Source organism: Elephantulus edwardii, unplaced genomic scaffold, assembly GCF_000299155.1.
Source record: "Elephantulus edwardii isolate Elephantulus edwardi_28Jun2011 unplaced genomic scaffold, EleEdw1.0 scaffold00121, whole genome shotgun sequence".
In the NCBI taxonomy this organism is placed as follows: Eukaryota; Metazoa; Chordata; class Mammalia; order Macroscelidea; family Macroscelididae; genus Elephantulus; species Elephantulus edwardii.
The window spans coordinates 3,881,196-3,904,084 of NW_006399871.1; the positions used below are offsets into that span (position 1 = coordinate 3,881,196).

A 22,889-nucleotide genomic window follows, 5' to 3' on the forward strand; every position below is an offset into this window, starting at 1 on the left:
GGATTTGAACCATGTACCTCTGGGATTGCAGTACACCTTCTTGCCACTAGGCCACCAGAGCTTGCCTGTGTATTTGTTTTCTTGAGCCACCACACTATTTTCCAGAAGGACTCTGACCTCTGCTGACTCCCATCAGCAATGGTTAAGGGTAATTGGAATTTATTTTTAAGGATGATGAAACATAATGATCTATTTACTTTCCCCTGGCTAGATAACCAAGTTTTGGCACAGTTATCCATCAGATGTGGTGTCTGGTAGAGGTTTTAAATACATATTTTCAACAGGGAAAGGAAGTTTCCTCACATTCTCAGTTAAGAGTTTTGTTTTCAAAACCATGGTAGAGGCTTTTAGTAGTAAGTCATTTAGATCTTTTTTGTTTTATTTCTTTTCATCTCTTAATGTGTGAATCAAATGGATAAATTTCTGATCTTTACGCTCTTGCAGTAACTTTAATTTGGTTAAGATTTACTCTTTTCTACTGCTCAGTTCAGCTGGGTACTATTATTTTATGGTTTCCTCATATGTGTTGAGACTAAGGTGCGCCTGATGCAGGCCATGGTTTGTTTTATTGTTGTTTTTTTTTGTAGCAAATAATGTTTTAATTGGGTGAACTTAGGCCATGGTTTTTGCAATCACTTATTATGAATCAGAGAGTTGGAAAATGACCAAGGAGGATCGAAGGAGAATTGATGCCTTTGAGCTGTGGTGCTGGAGAAGAGTATTGAATGTACCATGGACTGCCAAGAAAACAAATAGATTCATCCTAGAGAGGGTTAAACTAGGCTACTCCTTGGAGGCAAGGATTCTGGGGCTTCGTCTGACATACTTTGGACATGTTGTGAGGAGAGACTGGCCCTTGGAGAGGGACATCATGCTTGGTAGGGTGGATGGACGGCGCAGGCGGGGAAGACCCGCTATGAGGTGGATTGATTCAGTAACTGGGGTAATCGGGATGGGTGTGTCAGAGGCAGAGCGATTGGCACAGGATAGAGCAGGGTTTAGGGCTGTTGTACATAGGGTCGCTATGAGTCGCAAACGACTCGACGGCACATAATAACAGCAACAACAACAGCAACATCTGTGTTGATAAGTAGAATTGGTCTGCAATTTTATTTTCTTGTTCTGATCTTGTTTAGTTTTGGAGCTTAAATTATATTGGCAGTAAAAAAAAATTATATTGGCAGTGTGAAATGGGTTGGATAGCATTTTCCTCTTTTGTGCTTTGAATCCTCATAGATAGAATTTATCTACTCCTTGAAAATTTGGTGTAATTCATCTTTACAAATAGGGGCAGGGGTGCGTTGGTGAATGTTTAAGTGTATAATAATGTAGGTACTAAATATATCTCTTTGTTGTTGTTGTTGTTATGTGCCATCGAGTTGCTTGCGACTCATAGTGACTCTATGTACAACAGCCCTTAGCTCTGCTCTGTCCTGTGCCAATCGCACTGTCTCTGACACTCCCATCCCAATTATCCCAGTCACTGAATCAATCCACCTCATAGCGGGCCTTCCTCTCCTGCGCCGTCCCTCCACCCTCCCAAGCATGATGTCCCTCTCCAAGGACCGGTCTCTCCTCACAACATGTCCAAAGTATGTTAGACGGAGCCTCAGAACCCTTGCCTCCAAGAACAGCCTGGTTTAACCCTTTCCAGGCTCAGATCTGTTGTTCATAGGGTTGCTATGAGTTGTGCTCAACTCCAGGGCACCTAACAACAACAATCACCCTGAAATGATGTTTGTAACACTGTGTCAGATCCCAATATGAAAGCAGCAGCCTGCTTCTCCGAGAGTGACACCCTTGTTCTTCGTGTGTCCTGGCAGATGTGTGCAGGGGGCGTGAGTGGTGAATTGTTTATTGTCCCTCTCACTGTCAAATCTCTGCCCTACAAGTGAGCCAGGTGTGGATTAACTGATGCCTGAGGCCAAGCTTTTGACCTAGGAGTAGCAGAAAAGTGAGGAGGAGAGCTTGCTTCTCTTGGTCTTTCCTTATAAAAATGGACTTTGAGAGAAGGAGAGAAACTAGCAGCCTGGCATTAACTTACAGTATTGGACTGGAAGCTGTAAGGAGAGGAGGTCCCCATCTTGTAGGTCACACTTGTCCAGAAAACCGCTTTAATGTGGAGCTAAGGGTAGGGGACAGGAGCAAGTTACGGCTCAAGCCGTGGACTCTGTTCTTACTGAGTGTAGTAGATTTCCTTGAATACATTTTTCTCAATTTATTTTTGGTATGCCCTTAGGACAACTTCCAGATTTTAAATGGTTGCTTTTAAAAAACAATGTTCACCAATTGAGTAGTTATTTCTCTAGAGAGAGGGTTAATCAAGTTCCCCACATATTTGGGAAGTTCAAAATAAAAGTTTATTTTTAATGTCTAACTATTTAGCAATTTTAAAAATAACCTTCTGTTGTTGGTTTGATAACTGTTCAGATCTGAAGGCATGTTTTATATAGTTTTTAAATTTGTTGTTGTTGTTGATGTGTACCGTAGAGACAGAACTGACCCATAGCTGACCCTTGGTGGTTTTCAGAGGCCGTTAATTGCACAGAAGGAGATTACTCATCCTTCTCCTTAGGCGCAGCTGGTGGCCTCGAACCACATGCCTTTGGTTTTGCAGCACAACTCCTTGTCCCTAGGTCACCAGAGCTCCCTAAAGCTTATTGATGTTTGTTTACTATTCCATAATATGCTTTGTCTTAGAGTACTTAATACGCACATTTGAAATGCCTGTGTATTTTGCTATTGCTACGGAGAAATGTTCTATAAATGTCAGTTTATTGATAGTGTTGTGAACTGTTTTTTGTGGACTTATTATATCAGTTATTGAGATAAGCATATCAAAGTCTCAAAAAAGCATACTGAAGTCTCAAACTCTAACTATAGCTATATATTTTTCTCCTGTAGGCTTTGTTATGTGTATTTTAAAAGTCTAGTACTATTAGTGTTACATTATATGTATTACTATGTATGGTATTATTAAAGGTATACATATATTTAAGGTTTATGGCTTCTCTCTTCTTTAATATTATCGTTATGCACATACACATGCACAGAACATTTGCCAATTAAACAATTTTTTTTGTGTACACTTTAGTGATAGCAATTACATTGTCATGATGGATAATCAATACTTTTGTTCATTGCCAGACTTTCCATTAATATTAAAAATTCACTGCTTCCTAAATATTGGCCTCTATGTCACTTCTTTCCCACTCCTGGTAACCATGAGTAAGCTTTGGTTCCATACATTTGCCTATTCTTGCTATTTCATGTGAGAAAATTCATGTAATATCTGTACTTTAATCTTTTTTCTCTCTCATGTGTACTGTCGAATATTATTAGATAAGGGATGTGTCCTATATCCATACCTTTTCAATCTATATGCAGAACAGATTATTCGGGAGGCTGGACTCTCTGAGGAGAAATGTGGCATCAGGATTGGAAGGAGACTCATCAGCAATCTGTGTTATGCAGATAACACAACCCTGCTTGCTGAGACTGAGAAAGACCCGAAGCGCTTTCTGCACAAGGTCAAGGACTGCAGCCTTCAATATGGATTAAGGCTCAACGTCAAGAAAATAAAGATTCTCACCACTGGGCCAGTTGGCAGCATCATGAGAGATAGTGAAAAGATTGAGATTGTTAACAGCTTCAGTTTGCTTGGCTCCACAGTCAACACTCTTGGTACCAGCAGCCAGGAAATTAAAAGACTGATTGATCTGGGAAAGTCTGCTGTCAGAGAGAACTTGTCAAAGTACTGAAGAGCAATGATATCAGTCTAGAGACTAAGGTGTGCCTGATCCAGGCCATCGTCCTTGCAATTGCTTGATACGTATCAGAAAACTAGACAATGACTAGGGATGATAGAAGAAGAATCGATGCCTTTGAGCTGTGGTGCTGGAGAAGAGTATTGAATATAATATGGACTGCTAGGGGAACAAACAGTTTTGTCGTAGAGGGTGAGACCAGGCTGGTCCTTGGAGGCAAGGATTCTGAAGCTTTGTCTGACATACTTTGGATATTTTCCAAGGAAGGATTAGTCCTTGGAGAGGGGAACAGTACAAGACAAGAAGACCCTTGATAAGATGGACTGACACAGTGACTGGGGTAATGAGGATAGGCAAATCAGAGACAAGAAGATTGACACAGGATACAGCAGGTTTTAGGACTGCCATACATTAGGGTCACTATGAGTCTTAGGTCACTTGACGACACATAACAACAAACAACAACAACCATTGATTCGGATCTGATTGACACAGGAGGAAATTACCCATCCGTCTCCAGCTGAGTATCTAATGGATTCAAATCGTGAGATTGCAGCTCAGCTTCTTGTCACTAGGCCACCAGAGCTCCCCAATACTTGTGCTTTAGAGATTGACTTATCGCACAGAATATAACATTTTCAAGATAAAATTGTATGTTTTTGGTGAGTTGATCCCTTTAGAATTCTGTAACAAATGTCTATATTTATTCTTTTTTATTGGTTTGTTCACAAAGTTTGTAAACATTGTGTTTCACGCTATTCTTCATTCACATTGTGTTTCATACAATCATTCTCACGCATTATGGATTTCCCCCCCCCTTTTCTATACTGTAAGCAGGCCACACCTCCTCTTCCAATTGACTGGCAGCTCATGCATTATGTTTTATAAAATTCATCACCATTGGACCTCGGCCATCATTACCTTGTCTTTTCACCCAGAGCCTTCCCATTTTCTTTCTCCCCTCCCTCCCCCACCAAACTGTGTAACTCTGTGGTTTCGCCCCACCCATCTTTAGCCCTCTCCCGTATTTATTCTTGATAGTAAGTATTTCTTTAATGCTTATTTTGATATTAGTTTAGGTGCTCTAGATTACTTTTGATTAATATTTACATTGTGTTATAATGAATTGCTGTTATATGGCCTTTGTGGTGGTCGTGTTATTTGCCATCGAGTTGCCTGTGACTCATAGTAATCTTATATACAATAGCTCTGAAACTTGCCCTCTTTTGAGCCAATCTCATTGTCCCTGACACATATTCCCATTACCCTGTTACAGTGTCAATCTGGCTCATCCGAGATCTTCCTCTCCTGCATTTTCCCTCCACCCTTCCAAGAATGATGTCCTTCTCCAAGGACATGCACCTCCTGGCAACATGCCAGGAGCAACTTAGTTTCACCTTCTCCAGGAGAGTTTGTTCTCTTGGCAGTTCATGGTATGTTCAGTACTCTTTTCCAGCACCACAACTCAAAGGCATTAACTCTTATTCTGTCACCCTTAAACATTATCCAGCTCTCTGATGCATAGCAAGTAATTGTGAAGACAATGGCTTGGATCAGGTGCACCTTAGTCTCTAGACTGACATTGTTGCTCTTCAGCCCTCTGGAGAGGTTCCCATCAACAGATTTTTCCAGTTCACTTTGTCTTTTGATCTCCTGACTACTAAAGCCAAGAATGTTGATTGTGGAATCACATACGCAGAAATGGCCTTTGTAAACATGGTCATGTAACTCCCACGAAATAATTGGATGGGATTACACATATGAAGTGTGTGAAACCCTTGCAGGGATTGGACAGTCTGCTAATAATGCAAATAGGATACATTGAACCCTTGGAGGAGTGTAAGAACTACAAGGATCTTGGTCAGTTTCTCCCTCCCTCTAGACTTAACAGAGCCAATCTTAGAGTTTGTGGAAGGATCTCACCACCATTAAGGAGAGCTGGGACGAGACTTGAATCCAGTACCCAGATTTCATGCCTTGGGAACCTCCTTAGCCTAGGAGACAAAGAGCTGTTAGCACTGGCATTGTGTTAGATAGTAAGAAGTGTTGACAAGTATGTTGGTGTCTAGTAAGCAGAAAAGTGGCAATTGAACCAGCCCAAGAACCTTGAGATAATGCAGTGAGTTTCTGGCTCATGGAATGAGGTGGCCACTGGGGGCTTACTAACCCAAAGAGTTGGAGAGGAGTGTCTGGGCAGGAAGGCTGCCAGGGGACGAGGGTGCCTGTGGACAGTTATCAGCTGTCACTCTTACTCAAAAAGAGCAGAGCCAAGTCTTCAGTAGGGCTTGGTGGCAGAGGTCTGCCTGTAGGCACAGCGAAGAAGGTAGCTGGGGAATAAGTTTGGAATGGAGTCTATGGACTCTTGCAGTTACTGAGTATATTTGTATCAGAAAATCTGGGTCCATTGAGTTCAGTCAGATCCAAGTGATTCCACATGTTTACTGGTTGTTTCCCTACCAGGCTTGGGTTCTTTTTTAACCTCTCTCTCATTTTCTTCTTCCCTTCCTTCCATTCCCTACATTATGGTTGCTACTTTAAAACAGAAGCCTCTGAAACATAAAATTTGATAAATTTTTAAGATATGTATGCATTCCTCAACCATCACCACAATCAACAGAATGAATATGTATTCTGCCCTACAAATTCTCACATGCACTTTTAAATCATTCCCTTCTTTAATTCCTGAAAATCTTCATTTGCTCTCCAGACCCTGCTGTTCTGTTTTCTGGACTGATAGACACTTTGTAATTTCTACAGAATTTTATATAAAGAGTCCTAAAATATGTAATCAATTTTGTTTGGTTATTTTAATTCATCATAGTTATTTAGAGATCCATATATGTTGTACTATTTTTGTTCCTCTTAATTGATGAGTCTGTTGCTACATCACAATATTTCTCATTTATCTGTTCATTAAAGCATTTGAAGTATTAAGAAAACAACAACAACAAAAAAAAAAAAAAAGCCTCTTTTTTTTTTTACTGAGATGCTATAAATCTGAAATGTTTGGTGGCTCACCCTCAAGGAAGTTCATGTGCCAGAAACTTCTTGGTTTGTTGTTGTTGTTGTTGTTGTTGGGTGGCATGAGGTTGAGTTTGACTCATAGCCACCTCATGAACCTCAGAGCCCTGTCCTAGCCTGTGTCGTCCTCACAATCTCTGACATACTCCAAACCGTCTCTGCAGTCACTCTATCTGCCTGGTTAAGGATCTTCCTTATCTTTGCTTCCCCTCCACCTGTTTAAGCATGATGTCCCTCTCTAAGGAATAGCTTCTCCTAGAAACACACTCAAAGTACGTAAGATGAAGCTTTTGCCTGTAAGGAGCACTCTGGCTGCACTTTCTCCAAGACATTTCTGTTTGTTCTTGTGGCAGTCCATGGAATATTCAGCCGTCTTGAACACCACAGTTCAAAGGCATCAATTCTTCTTCCGTCATCCTTATTCATTGTCCAGCTCTCAAATGCATAGCAAGTGACTGAAAAGACTATGGCCTGAATCAGGAGCACCTTAGCCCTCAAACTGACATACTTATTCCTCAGTAATTTGGAGAGGTTCCTGACTACAGACCTTTCCAGTGCAATATGTCTTCCTGGCTGCTGGTACTAAATGTATTGATTATGGATCCAAGTAAGATAAAATCAATGACAGTTTCAATCTTTTCCCATCTATCATGATGTTGTCTATTGGTTCTTGGTTTAATGTAGAAAAAAAGAATACAAAGAGTTAGGTAGAGAAAAACTTAGTTGTGGATTCATAATGTAGGACCTCCTCCTCCCTTTCTTGGCCTTTCAAGAGAATTTTAATAGAATACTCACTTTCCAAGCACTTCAGAAAAGAAATTGATGAGAAATAATGTAATGACTTCTTTCTCAGCTTGGGGTCAGAGTGTTGAGTATTGCAATTCAGATGATGCAACACAGATGATGAAGTCGTGATTGGCTGAGGCTAAGTAGAAGCCCACTGACCACAAAAACAAATGGGTGAGAGAACATATCAAGGTCACAGATACATTGGTCTGCAGGTATCCTTGGTGGTGGGTAACTTTTTTTTTCTTCATTAATTTTAATGAAAGTTTACAGAGACTTAGGGTTTCCAGTCATTCTTTGTTGCACTTTTCTCCCTACCCGCTTCCTCCCTCCCAATTCACTCTTCTCTTTGAAAAGAAAAAGAAAAAGAAAAACTCTTTCATTGTTATACAATCCCTCCCTGCAAGTCCACTCCACAATGTAGCCTTCACATTTGTCCCTTTTAAACAGTTCTCTCCCTCATCTGTTTCAATGCAATATACATCATTCCTCCTCTCCTTTTCTGTCTTCCCTCAAGCCTGATATCAGTCTCATTTTACAACAGTGGCCATATGAAATATTTATCCTTTTGTGACTGAGATATTTCACCCAGCATAATGTCCTCCAGGGTCACCCATTTTGCATAATACTTCATGAGTTCCTTGTTTTTCAATGTTGAATAGTATTCCATTACGTGAATATACCAGAGCTTCTCTATCCATTCGTTTGTTGATGGGCACTTGAGTTGTTTCCAGCTCTTTGCTGTTGTGAAAAAAGCCACAATAAACATGCGTGTGCAGGTGGTGGGTAACTTTTTAAGGTGTTCCCACAAATGAAACAGAAGAGCAGGTTACCCTCAGCGTGGCTTACTTTATCTGTATAATCCCCCTCCCCTTAATCTACACTTGATAAACAAAGTCCTGACTTGAGACACTTGTTTGTCAGTTTGCGCTACTGTGGTTACTTGTGTGATGCCAGAATGTTGGAAATGATGTCACCAGTATTTCAAATACCAAGAATGCTGCCCATGGTGAGGAGGTTTCATCCCTCACTGAGAAAAGACTGAAACAGACTTAGAAACAGGACTGGCCATCCAATCCTGAACTCACAGACCTTCAAAAACTCTTTGAATAACAGAGGGACATGGGGAGATAGAAAGCTGGAAGATTCCACCTCAGGGTGGAAGACTCTCAAAAAATAAAGAGGAACAACTGTGCACATCCATGAATAATCGGAATACGGAATGTACAAAGCATGATGCTAGGAAAATTGGAAGTAGTGAAATGGAACGCATAAAGAAATTCATTCCAGGCTTAGGGAGCTGTGATGGGCTGGAATTGGTAATTTTGAACAGACAATCTTTTGAAGTATTATGACAGGGACGACATATTAAGGAGAAATGGTTTCCCACCAAAAATAACCTTGCAAGATCTATTATAAAGTACAGTGCCGTGAATGATAGGATATTCATACACGTACAAGAGAAACCAGCCACTCTAATTATTTGTCAAATATATGCACCAACCAGTAAAGTCAAAGATGGAAGAATCGAGGACTTATATCAACTTCTGTAGTCTGACATTGATCCAACAGGCAATTAAAATGCATTAATAATAAGTAGTGACTGGAAAGCAAGAGTTAGAAACGGAGAAGGACTGAGAGTTGGAAACTAAGAACTTGATGATAGAAATGGGGCTGGAAATCTAATGACAGAATTTTGTATGAGGAATGATTTATTAATTGCAAATGTGGTTGTTGTTATGTGCTGTTGAGTCAGAACTGACTCATAGCTAATCTTCTAGCAGGTTTAGAGGCAGAATATTGCAGAATGTTCAGAATATGGTAGAATATTCAGAGGCAGAATATTGTGTGGGAGGAAGGCCCCAGGAATTGACAGAGTACCAACCAAGATGTTTAAAAAGATGCAGCTCTGGACATACTTATTAGTCTGTATCAAGAAAGTTGAAAGATGTGGCCAGGGCAACTGATTGGAAGAGAACCATATTTGTTCTCATTGAAAAAAAAAGTGTTCCAAAAGAAAGCAGAGATTACCAAGCAATATCATTACTAACTCAAGTAAGCAAAATCTTGCTGAAGATTATAGGGGGCAAAAAAATGGCTGAAACAGTACATTGATGGGTAACTGCTAGCAATTCAAACTGGATTCAGAAGAGGCCATGACACAAGGGACATCATTGCTGATGTCAGATGGATCTTGGTTGAAAGAAGAGAATACCAGAAATATGTTTGTTTGTGTTTTACAGATTATGCAAAGGCACGTGACCGTATAGATTATAACAAATTATGGATACCATTGAAAAGAATGGAATCCCAGAGCACTTAATTGTGTGCATGGGAAAACTATATATAGATAAAGAAGCATTTGTCCAAACAGAACAAGGGAGCTCTACGTGATTAAAATCAGGAAATGTGTGCATCAGGGTTGTATCTTTTCTCTGTACCTATTAAATCTGTATGTTGTTGTTGTTGTTATGTGTCATCAAGTCGCTTGCGACTCATAGTGACCCTATGTACAAAAGCTCTAAATGCTGTTCTATCCTGTGCCAACCTAGCCATCTCAAACGCACTTATTCCCACCGTTCCAGTCACAGAATCGATCCATCTCACCAAAGGTCTTCCTCTCCTTCACTTCCCCTCCACTCTGCCAAACATGATGGCCCTTTCCAAGGACCAGTCCCTCCTTGCAACATGCCCAAAATATGTCAGACGAAGCTTCAGGATCCTTGACTCCAGGGAACACTCTGGCTTCACCCTCTCCAGGACAAAACAAAGAAGCTGAACTATATAAAGAAAAATGTGGCTTCGGGATTGGAGGAAGACTCAATAAAGTGCTATGCAGACGACACAACCTTGCTTGTAAAAAGGGAAGAAGATTTGAGGCACTTACTGCAGAAAGTCAGAGACTACAGACTTCATTATGGATCACATTTCAACATCAAGCAAAGAAAAATCCTCACCACTGGATCTAACCGACAGCATCGTGATAGAAGATTGAAATCGCCAAGGATTCCCTTTTACTTGGATCCACAATCAACACCATGATAGCACCAGTTAAGGAATCGCAAGATGTGTTGGATTGGGAAAATCTTCCGTTATAAGGACCGCTTTAAAGTGCTACAGAGCACGGATATCAGTGTAAGGACTAAGGTGTACCTGTCCAAGCTATGATATTTTCAATTACTGCTGTGGATTGGAAAGTTGAACAATAAAATAAGGAAGACCAAAGAAGAATTGATTCCTTTAAATTATAAGTTTGGAGAAGAGCACTGAATATACCATGGACTAACAAAAGAATAAATACATCTGTCTTTTTTTTTTTTTAATTAGTTTATTTCAAACACATCTGTCTTGAAGGAATTGCAACCAGGGCGCTCCTTAGAGGCAACGTACTTTGGGCATGTTGTCAAGAAGGAGCCAGTCCTTGGAAAAACCCCATCAAGTTGTGAAAGGTAGAGGATGAGAGAGTGAGAGAGTGAGAGAAAGGTCCTCAAGGACCTTACAGAGCCTTCAACAATGGGCTTGAGCATGAGGGAGATGGTGGGGGTGGGGCAGGACGAAGCTCCCGACTGTTGTTCATGTGATTGTAAGTTGTTGTTGAACCTCCAGCTCCTAATAACAACAGTGGGGAAATAAGGTTGCTGAGTCCGTAGAGAATGGTGTTGTTTACTTAAAGTCTGCAAAAATCAGTCTGAAACTCTGCCAGAGAATGTCTCCACCAATTAATTATGATTTATAGCCTCGGAAACCTGATGTTGTTACGTCGCAGTGTGTCATCAGATTGGAACTGGTTCATAACTGACACCGCAGTAGGTTTTTCAGAGCTTTTAAATCGCGAGGGAGGAGATTACGCATCTGTCTCCCATAGAGCGCCTGGTGGATTTGAGCCCCGCGCCTTTGGGATTGCAGCTCAGCTTCTTACCACTAGGCCACCAGCGTTCCACCAGCCGAGTGTGATGCAGAGTCAGTATAAGTTGAAAACGACGCCGCGGCAATGAGTTGGCTCTTTTTTGTTTTGGAACCAAAGTACCCCGAGTGAAGTCGAGAGCACTCAGAGCCTGCAGCACCCCGGGCGGCGCTGCCCATGTCCACTCAGGCCTCTCGATGGCCGCTTAGGGGACGCGCCCACCCGGCCCCCCGCTCCCATTTCCCCGCCAGAGCCGAGGGGCAGGAGCGGCCGCCAGGGGGCGCCGTGAGAAGGCCCGAGCCTCGGCTGGTGGCCATGGCGGCCCCGGGCGGGCCCCTCGGTGGGGCCGGACCCCTGGCTCTGCTCCTGGTCCTCCTGCTCCTCGGACCTGGGCTCGGCGAGGCCCCGGGGGGCACTCAGGTCCCTGGAACGACCCGGCAGAGTCCCCCACCTCACTCTTCCCTGCCCCCCTTCAATTTCCCTCCTGCAGGTGACTGCACGTGGGTGTCCTCAGGAGAGGTGCCTTTAAAAAATAACAACAACAACAACAAAACCAAACATAATTGTGATTTGAACGGACGTTTATGGAAAGGTTGGGTTTTCACCCAGCATTCTGAGTCGTTGAGAGAACCCTGTTCTTCCTGGGTGTCTGGGGGGCACCCAGGCTCCAGCTCCATGTGATCTGGGCAGGTGGTGGTCCTGTCTGGGATCGAGGGGGTGGTCTGAGGATGTGACAAGGGTTAACTTTGGGAAGAAGGCCCGTCAAAGGCCTGGGAGGGCTTGCATGGCTTCCTTCTTGCTTGTTTAATGCATCTGGGGGTCCTTCTTGGGGAAGTCCTGGTCCTAGAGAAGTTGGGGGCCTGTCTTTCTGGGGACTTCCTACACTTCTCACCGCAGGATGTGGCCATCCGGAGGTGAAAATAGTCGGAGGAGAGGATTCCCAGGAAGGCGAGTGGCCCTGGCAGGTGAGCCTGAGGATCCGACACAAGCACGTCTGCGGAGGCTCGCTCATCTCCCACCAGTGGGTGCTGAGCGCGGCCCACTGCATTTTAAGGTGAGGAGGGAGGCCTGATAGTTCTAGAACCATCCAGAACCTGTTCTCACCCCCCACAACCACCCCTGAGCTCAAATGGCCTGGCAAAATTGGCAAGAGCAAACCAAGACAAACGCTGGTGGCCTAGTTAGTGTTAAGAACCGGTGCTGCCACACCAAAAGGCACGTGGTTCGAATCCACCAGCCGCTCTGTGAGAGACAGAGGGACGATCTCCTCCTGTGAGATTTACTGTCTTTGAAAACCTGCTGGAGGGCCAGCGATGGGTCCGTTCTGGCTCTAGGACACACAACGACAGTAAACAATCCAAAGACACAATAAAAATGGGAATGGTTCTGCAAGGTGAGATGGGTATGGTTCTGCAGGGTGAGATGGGAATGGTTCTGCAAGGTGAGTCTTTCCATGGGGACATTAAGGGAAAGGGCAGCCAAACCAATTTTGAGCATGACCAAGGAAGGGTTCTTGGGCAATCAGTAGGTTGGGAAAGATGTGAAAATGCCCAAGGAAGGGGTGCTTCCCGGGGTCTCTATACCCTCTCTTCTACAGTCGTTACACGTACAGTGTCAAGATTGGAACCTGGAATATTTCAAATAAAATCAGCACAGTCAAGAAGGGTGTGGAGATCCCCGTCAAAAACATCGTCGTCCACCCGAAGTTCACAAGAATTCAAAGTCTTCAAAACGACATCGCGCTTCTCTATCTTCTCAACCCTGTGAACTTCACCTCTACCATCAAGCCTATCTGCATCCCACAGGAGACTTTTAAGGTGGCAGCTGGGACCAGGTGCTGGGTGACAGGATGGGGCCGACTTAGGGAAGGAGGTGAGACTTGGCAGACAGGAAGCAAGCATTGGGCAGTGGGGGTGGCCTTGCGTCCTGGTGTAGCTTTGAAGGCTGAAGGGAGAGGAAGAAAGGTAGAGCGTCTGAGACAAAGAAGGGTTAAGGACCAGGCTTATGCTTCTCAGGCTGGTTCGGGTGAAACTGGGGTAAAGTCTTTTGTTATGACACAAAATAATCACGGGAGCCATTTAGGAAAGTTGTTCATCTGGGGGAATGGGAGCCCCTCAGCTAAACTGTTGTTATGCATCCTTGTGTCAGAATCCAGCAGGTTTTCAGAGGTGGTGAATCACAAGGGAGGAGTTTCCCTTTCTCCCCAGAACAGCTGGTGGATTCGAACCACTTGCCTTTGGGTTGGCAGCACAACTCCTTGCCACAAAGCCACCAAAGCCCCCTGTTCAGTTTGGAGAAGGAATATATCACCTGATCGCCTGCATTCATGGAGAGCTCTCAGGGGATAGTCTGTGGGGAGTGGCACTGGTAATCCAAAGACCACACCTCTCTGGTGGTGGTTTGAACCCGCCAGTTGCCCTGAAGGAGCAAGATGGGCAATCTCCTTTGATACTATTTATGCCGTTGGAAAACCGCTGGAAAGTCAGCTCTACGTCAGTTCTGACTCAAAGGCAGTGAAGATTGAGAGTGCCTGACAGGCCGTCTCTTGTGGTACAAACGATTAAGTGCTTGACTTTGAATGAAAAGGTTTTTTTGTCCAACCCACCAAGACACCTTGAGAAGAGACCCAGCAGTCTACTTTTTTTCTCCCCTTCTCCTTTTTTTTGGGTGATCTACTTTTGAAAGCTCACAGCCTTGAAAACTCTGTGGCGCCCACTTTACTCTGCATGCGTGGGGTTGCCTGGAGCCCACATTTTGTTTTTGTTTGATTGGTGGAGTACTTCTGAGTTTCCTTAGGAGAGGAAAAATCTAGATGCAGTAGGGGTTTCCCCAAGGTTGATTTCAGCTCAGAATGTGACCAGCTACCTCCAGTCGGACTGTCCCTCCCCCCTCTTCCCATGAAGCTGTTGGGCCTGCGACTGTGGGGGAGAGGCCTGATTTGGTACCCACTTGTCTTCAAGTCTGTGGTCCTGCTCTGGAAAGTAACGATGCTTTCCTGATGAACAGGACCCAAGTTGTTTGGTGAGACAGAACCCCATCATGCCTCTCTCAATGCTGACCTGTTTCTTCTTTGCCTTCTCCTCTCCTTTACTTTGCTTCTTATCTCCACCTTCACCTGTCAGTTTTGGGCCTCAGTTTCCCCCAGTGTTTAATGGGGACTGTACCTACTCTCTTCCTCTCTTTCACGGGGTGCCTGGGGACTTCCTGTCTACAACTGCAGATCCACGGACCACTCATTTTCTTTGCTTGTAGAACCGGCTATTTTATCAGGTGTTCTCCAAAAGGTGGACCAGTATATCATGCGCTATGAAAACTGTAATACTATAATAAAGCAGGTGATGGCGAGTTCGGCAGACGTCGTCATGAAAGGCATGGTCTGTGGTTATAAAGATGGAGGAAAAGATGCTTGTCAGGTCAGTTCTACTCTGCGTTTTGATTGCTCTTCCAAAAGGCACTCTGGGGTTCTGGGGTCCTACTATGGCGGAGTTCTTTGCCAGCACCTCTGCTCCTCTTTGCCATGTGCCCTTGAATCAGCCCACAGCTGACCCTCCAGCGGGGCAGTAAGTCATTCTTGAGCACCCATCTTTTTCCCCGTGGAGCAGCTGGTGGATTCGAACCGTGTGCCTTCAGATTGGCAGCACAGCTTCTTACCACTAGCGCCACCAGAGCCTTAGTTTCATTCACGAGAGTCACGTGGCAGTGGAGGGATTCCATTATGGCTTCCCTCAGCTGCCCTTGTTCCATTCATTGAACTCCTTGGTGGCTCTTTTTTGTGCCTGTATGAGCGTTTACCCACATCATCTCAGCTAACCCACGTCACACCCTGGTGGCGGAGACTGCTGTGTGTACAACGGTCACATCTATTGTATAGATATAGACTGTGAGGTCCCAAGGGCAAAAGACCAAATTCCCCTTTGGGGGCCCAAGTGTCTGGGCGCTCTTCCTCCTATGCTTACGGCCTCCTTGGGGTGCGGCCTTTGAGCTGGGTCCTAGAGGATGAGTACCTTTGTCCAGGAAAGGAGAGACTTAGCAGTGTAAGGGGAGGTTGGGGGGATGGGGATGGGGATAAGGGTGAGATGGACGCTTCTGGCTACCAGGTCAGCTGTGCCTCAGTGGAAGGTAGACAGCTGTCAAAGTGGGTGAACATAGCTGCTCTGTTGTGGATCTTCTTCCATTCCTACAGTTTGTTTTCTTTCTCTTTCTTAAGGGAGATTCTGGGGGACCCATGGTCTGTGACTATAACAACACCTGGATACAGGTGGGGATCGTGAGCTGGGGCATTGGCTGCGGTCGTAATGGAACACCTGGAATTTATACGGAAGTTAGTTCCTACAGAGGGTGGATAACTGGGGTGTTGAACCAGTCCGTCTTTTTGCATGTGGTGGCGTCCGATGTTTTATTCCTGCTGGTGCCCCTGGGCATCCTGGTGACCCTGTGATCAAATTTGCCTTTGTGCCTCCTGTTTCTGAGTCTTCCACTCAACTTCTTCTCTGACGTTTGGTTCGTCTTCTCAATGCCTTGTCTGAAACGTCTGATCGGGACCCATTGACCCCGTGGAGATTGAAGGTGATGATGCGACTGAAACCTGAAAAGGCCTGCCTGGCTCGGTGCACTGGCCACCCTGCCTAACCCTTTGGCTGTGCCTCCGGCCTTTCATCGGCACTATTTCTGCCAGGAAGGACCTACCAGGTGGAGCACGGTGGTTCCTTGCTGTTTTGGAGACTGTCGGCCAGAGAAGGGAGGCTTGGTTTGGCGTCTTTCAGTGGTGAAACCAGTGTTAGACTCTGCTCTGGTTTCAAGATTGTCCTCTAAGACCTGATTAAAAAGGTCACCAAGAAAAAAAAAGTCACCAAGGCTCATTCAAGGAGAGAGGGGAGGAAGTATCATCATGCCCCCCGCTGAGTCACCGGGCTTAGACTTTCCAAATCCTCACCCACATAAGTGTCCAAAGACAACCCGATCTTGAAACCCCTTTGCTTAAATCCTTAATGGTCACATCCAGGGGCACCTCAAGCTGTGTCAAAATATAAAGAGTGTGCAAATTTAACAAGTCAGCTAAATAAATACTTAAAGAGCCATTGTGTGTCCTCCATCTTACTGACCTGGGGTATTGGGACATTGAAGCCAAGTTATCTCACATTTAATTTATTGTCGTGTACCACAGAGTCAGAACTGACCCATAGCTGACCCTCCAGCGGGTTTTCAGAGGCAGTTAATAACATGCGAGGAGATTGCCCATCCTTTTCCCATAGGGCAGCTGGTGGCCTTGAACCATGTGCCTTTTGGGGATTGCAGTGCAGCTTCTTGCCATTAGGCCACCAGAGCTTTCTACATTTACTTTAGGGAGATGCTTATAACTCTCTGTGAACTCTACAGAGGAGGCACGTGCATGCATACCCTGCTGTGAGCTGGATGATGGTTTGAACTGGCCAAACCCTGCTGTCTATGTTCCTATTACGGCTGTCATCATCTTGACAACTGGGAGTATTGTAGTTGAGCTTGCTGGCCCTGCAATTGAGAAGGAGGTCTGAGGCACTGCATCCCGAACGGCAACTCCTGTTTCCTATCTGTTGCTACTCTGGAGGGTCTTTGTCCCAGGTCTTCCAGGAACACGTGACGGGCTGTTTAACTGCATGTGCACGGGCTCCTTTCCGGAGTCACCCTGCAGTCCTCGGATTGCTCTTCCTCCTGACGCTCCACATTTTCTCCACTTTCATGAAACTTGAGGTTGCCCCTTCTGGAGTGGAAGGAGGTGATCTGGCATGTTTTGCATATAGAAAGCAGGTGTATGTCACTGGTAGCTGAATATGGCTGTGAACCCCTCCATGTCTATAGGATAACTTTGAGTTGGAAGCAACTGAGTAACACTCAATTTGGTTTTATTATTATTTTCAAGTTGATGAGATAGAGATTGATAATTTTTTCCCTGGTTGTCTTTCTTTCTCTTGTTCTAGGCATTTAGCTGCTGAGAATAAAGATTACATTTTTAAGCCTTTTTTATATCTAGGTGTGACACTAATACCTGGCCAATGAGATGTAAGAAGAAACAATTGGTTTGCCTTTTGAGAAATGTTCTTAAAGGGAGACAAATCCTTCACCCTTTCCTTCTTTCTTGCCTGGAATGCACATCTGTTTAGTGTGAGCTTGAGAACCCATTTAGGACTTGAGGAACATGTTAAGTGTTTAGAGCGGCAATTTAGAAGGAACTTGGTTCTCTGGAATTTGTAGGACACTCAGTATTTTCTTTTCTTTTTTTTTTTTACTTTTTCATTTAAAAAATTTTTATTTTATTTCAATATTTTTTGTGTGTGCACCATCAAATAGGATCTGACTGATGCAGGAGGAGATTGTTCCTCCTTCTCCAGCAGAGCATCTGGTGGTTTCGAACCACGCATCTCTGGGATTGCAGTGCAGCTTCTTGCTATTAGGAAGGACTCACAGTCTTTTCTATAAGACAGAAATGTATTTCTTTTATAATCAAGCCTCTATATACTGGATCTCAGTTGCTCACAGAATATCATGCTTTATAACGAATTAAACTGGTGTCATTGTGACCTTTAGGTCTTTTTATTTATTTTGTTTTTTAGCTTCTGTTCTTGATTGTTACGAATTTCGTATTTAGAATAATTTTTTTTTCATTCTGGTTGTAGCTGTTGGTGTTGGGGGCTGTTGAGTTGGCGCTGCACCCTGTGTGCAACAGAAGAAAACGCCGCTCAGCTCTGTGTCACCCTCACCGCCATTGCTGTACTTGAACCTACTGAAGCAGCTAGTGGGCCAACCTACCTTCTTGAGGGTTTTCCTCCTTTCTGCTTACCGAGGGGATCTCTAAAGTCGTAGTTCATAGGACCTCATGCTGCTTACCCCAAAGCGATGTTTCTCTGGTGGTCTGAATCCACCACTGGCTCTGAGGGAGAAAGAAGGCCAGTCTCCTCTCATCGGATTTACAGCCTCTGAAAACCTGCTGGGGGTCAACTGGGGTTGGTTCCTACTTGATGGCAGTGAATTTTCAGTCTTCTTTGCCAAGCATGATGTTTTCTTGTTCTCTGTCTCCTTGAATCGTCTCAAACTGATGGACTGGAGCAAGTGTCAAGATTGGAGGAAGCCCTACGAACAACCTATGATGGACAGAGGGTACAATCTTGCTTGTTGAAAGTGAAGAAGACTTGGAGCACTTACTGATGATGATTGAAAACGACAGCCTTCATTATAGACTATACCTCCACATAAAAAAAGAGAAAATCCTCAGAAGAATGGATCAATAAGGAACTTCACAATAAATAAGGAAAATACTGAAATTGACAAGGATTTCCTTTTACTTGGATCCATAATCAGTGCTCATGGAAGCAACAGTTAAGAAATCAAGTGAACTGACATCCAAGTAGATATATGCACACTCATGTTTATCGTGGGTTTGTTCACAATAGCAAGGAGTTGGAAACAACCCAAGTGCCCATCAACAAACGAATGGGTAGAGAAGCTGTGGTATATTCACACAATGGAATACTACGCTGCATTGAAAAACAAGGAACTCATGCAATATTACTCAAAATGGGTGACTCCGGAGGACATGGCCCTGAGTGAAGTATCTCAGTCACAAAAGGACATATACTGCATGGTGCCACTGTTGTAGAATGGGACTGACATCAGGGTTGGAGTAAGACTGAGAAAAACTGGATATATTATGTATATTGCATTGAAACAGATGAGGGAGAGAACAGTTTAAAAGCGATATATGATAGGGTATTATGGTTATGACAAGAGTCCAGAATGAAAGTTGCATAGTGGCGTGTACTCGGGGCCATGGGGTGTGTGCGTGTGCAGGGGGAATTGTATACCAATGAAAGAATTTTACTTTTCAAAGAGAGGAGCGGACTGGGGGGGAGGGGTGGGCAGGGAGAAAAGTGCAACAATGAATGAATGGAAATACAAAATGTCTGTAAATGTTCATTAAAATTAATAAAATAAAATAAAATACAACCCCCACCCAACAACAAAACCCCATAACATCCCAAATTCTTATTTTCACTACATAAATTGTTGTTAGGCACCATTGAGTCAACTATGACTCATAGCAACTTTAGAAACAACAGAAAAAATTTACCCTATCCTGTGCTGTTATTAATGATTTCCAACCTGCTTGAGCCCTTTTTTGCAGTCACTAACTCATTCCTCCTAATTAGAGGTCTTTCTCTTGCTGACACTCTAAAAAAAAGAAAAAGAAAAAGAAAAAGAAATCAAGTGATATATTACATTGAGTATATCAACAAGACCTCTTTAAAATGTTAAAAAGGAAAGCTGTCACTTTGAGGACCCATGACATAATCTTTTCAAGCACTTCATATGCATGTGGAAACTGGACAATGAACAAGGAAGATGAATGTATTTCAGTGTTTGTAGGGAATATTGAATTCACATACCATGGACAGCTAGAAGAATGAATAAATTTATTTGGGAAGAAATACAGCCAGAATGCTCCTTAGAAGCACGGTTTGCTCTAAAACCAGGAGAAGATCAAATAGGTGAATGGGACCTTCTAAGAATCAAGTCCCTATGCACATCCACAAACCTCTCCAACAGGGTAAAAAGGGAAGCCACAGACTGGGAAAAAGTATTTGGTAATGACATGTCAGATAAGGGACTTATATCTAGAATTTATAAAATACTTGAGCACCATAACAAGATAAAGCGAAACAACCCAATTGAAAAATGGGCACAGGATATGAACAGACACTTCATCAAAGAAGACATTCAGATCAACAAACACGTGAAGAAATGTTAAAAATCTCTAGCTCTAAGAGAGATGCAAATCGGAACAACTATGATATATCATCTCACCCCAGTCAGAATAACAGAAAAGCAACCAACAAATGCTTGCAAGTTTGTGGAGAAACTGGAACCCTTATTCACTGTTGGTGGGAGTGTAAAATGGTGCAGCCACTATGGAAGGCAGTATGGCGCTTTCTCAAAAAGTTGCAAATAGAAATACCATTTGACTCAGCAGTTCCACTACTTGGAATATACTCTAAAGAAACCAGAACCACCACTCAAATAGGTATATACACACTCATGTTTATTGCGGCTTTGTTCACAATAGCAAAGTATTGGAAACAACCTAAGTGCCCATCAACAAACAAATGGATAGAGAAGCTGTGGTATATTCACACAACGGAATCTACACTGCATTGAAAAACAAGGAATTCATGCAATATTATTCAAAATGGGTGACCCTGGAGGACATTATGCTGAGTGAAATATCTCAGTCACAAAAGGACAGATAGTGCATAGTCACTGCTGTGAAACAGAACTGACATCGGGGTTGGAGGCAAACTAAGAAAAGAGGTGATAAATAATGTACACTGCATGGAAATAGATGAGGGGGAAAGAACTGCTTAGAAGGAATATATGATTAGGTATTATTTCCATAATAATCTAGAATAAGAGCTGTATAGTAAAGCGGACTAGGGTGGGGGTGGGGAATTGTACAACAATGAAATAATCCCCCCGCCAAAGAGAAAAGTGAGCAGGGGGATCCAGGGAGGAAAATGTGCAAGAGTGAATGAATGGAAATGAAAATTCTCTATAGACTTTCATTAAAATATCAATCTAAAAAAAAAAAAAAGAAGCAGCAAGGTTTGCAAGATTTCATCCCATATACTTTTGACAAGAGGAAACAATTCTTGGAAAAGGACATCATAGTTCCAAGAATAGAAGATTGGTGAAAAAAGACTTTCAATGAGATGGCTCATTGAGAACTACACAATCGACACAAGCATAGCAACAGGGGTGAGCATGGCGAGGCTCTAGGTATTTCCTTTTGTTGTACACAGATTCACTGAGTGGACCCTGTTTTGACATCTGACAGCAACAGTAGAGCTTAGATAATTTTACTGGTGTACTTCTGTTTGACAATCCAGGGAGAGAAAAAAAACTCCTGCTTTGTAATGTCTGCCATTTTTTATGGTTTCTCCCTTTTATAAATGTTTCTCCCACGGTTTAACAATCCCAACATGGCATTACTGAAAGCAGAATTGAGAAGAGTTGTACGCTATTATGCAGAATTTCTCCCGCACAGCTAAAATAGCTCCAAACAACGTCAAAACATAGGTAATAAAATAGGAAATAAATAGGTAATAAAATAGGAAGTGATGGATCTTAAGTATTTATTTTCTTTGTTTTTAATTTCTTTCACTATGGGCTTTGTCATATTTTAATCCTTAATAATGGCTTTGCATCTTAACTAGCTTAAAAACACTCCTGAAAATGAATACCTAACTCTCGCAAGATGTAACAAAGCAGTTTTGTACCCACTGATTCATTTCCTACAACCAAATGCTTATATTTCAAGTTCAAGCAATGGATTGAGAGAGAATCTTGGAAGAAACCATTAGGATGCATAAGGAAGACAGGACAGGGAAGAGAAAGAAAAGCATAAATGGAAAGAAAAAGATTACTACTTCTGACTACCTTAAAACGAAGAACATTCATTCATCCAAGATGTAATAAATCCAAGATTGCAAAAAAGGAATTTAAAACATACATTGCCAGCAAACGATTGTTGTTGTTAGGTGCTGTCCAGTTGAGGACGACTCATAGTGACCCCATGAACAAAAGATCTGAACCCTGTTCTGTCCTGCACCATCTTCACACTACCTGACACTTTCTGATTAGTATATGTAAAATTCTAAACAAATATATTTTAAGGGAAACTCGCCCCCCCCCAAAAAAAACAAAACTAAAAAGGTAAAACAAGTCCACAACAGGGAAAAAAAAACCCCCCACTCCAATTCAATATAAAATTCGGTAGAATTCATGAAGGAAAAATCCCCACCTAGAGAAAAGGAAGCACAAATATTTAATCAATATAGAAGAATATGTTCAACCTTGGGGGAGGCAAATAAAAACCCACGAGGAGATATCTTTTTATTTCCACCAAACTGACCACTGTGGTAATCAGTGGTGGGCAGAGAAGGCTCAACGTATACTTCAACTCTGATGATGGGATTGGAATTTGGTAAATTACTTTGAAAACTAGCATTATAAGCTAAAAATAAAACAAATTTTCACATACATCACAGACAATCAAAGTCATTAACTCCTTCAGAGAACACACGTAATTTCAGAAGACACAACACTGAAACAGTTCTCTCTCTCTCTCCCCCCCTTCCCATTTTGGTGGCCTAGTGGCAAGAAGCTGCGCTGCAATGCAAGAGAGGTTCAAGGCCACCAGCTGCTCTGCAGGAAAAGGATGAGCAGTCTCCTCCCTTGTGACTAACTGCCTTGAAAAACCCACCAGAGGGTCAGCTATGGGTGGGTTCTGACTCTATGGTACACAACTCTGTGTGTGTCTGTGTATGTATACATGTCTTGGCTTCAGCTTGAGCATCACAGGATAGGACAGGGTTCAGATCTGT

General features: G+C 43.1%; 1 protein-coding gene across 1 annotated transcript in view; it reads left to right on the top strand.

Annotated features, from left to right (window-relative positions):
- Window positions 1-15,916, top strand: part of PRSS42 (protease, serine, 42) — a 28,470-nt gene extending 12,554 nt beyond the window's left edge. The window contains exons 3-7 of the mRNA XM_006893037.1: window positions 11,730-11,968; window positions 12,376-12,532; window positions 13,076-13,350; window positions 14,731-14,891; window positions 15,686-15,916. Coding sequence (XP_006893099.1) covers window positions 11,730-11,968; window positions 12,376-12,532; window positions 13,076-13,350; window positions 14,731-14,891; window positions 15,686-15,916 — 1,063 coding nt within the window. The remainder of the gene's footprint in view (window positions 1-11,729; window positions 11,969-12,375; window positions 12,533-13,075; window positions 13,351-14,730; window positions 14,892-15,685) is intronic.
- Window positions 15,917-22,889: the final 6,973 nt, after the last annotated feature.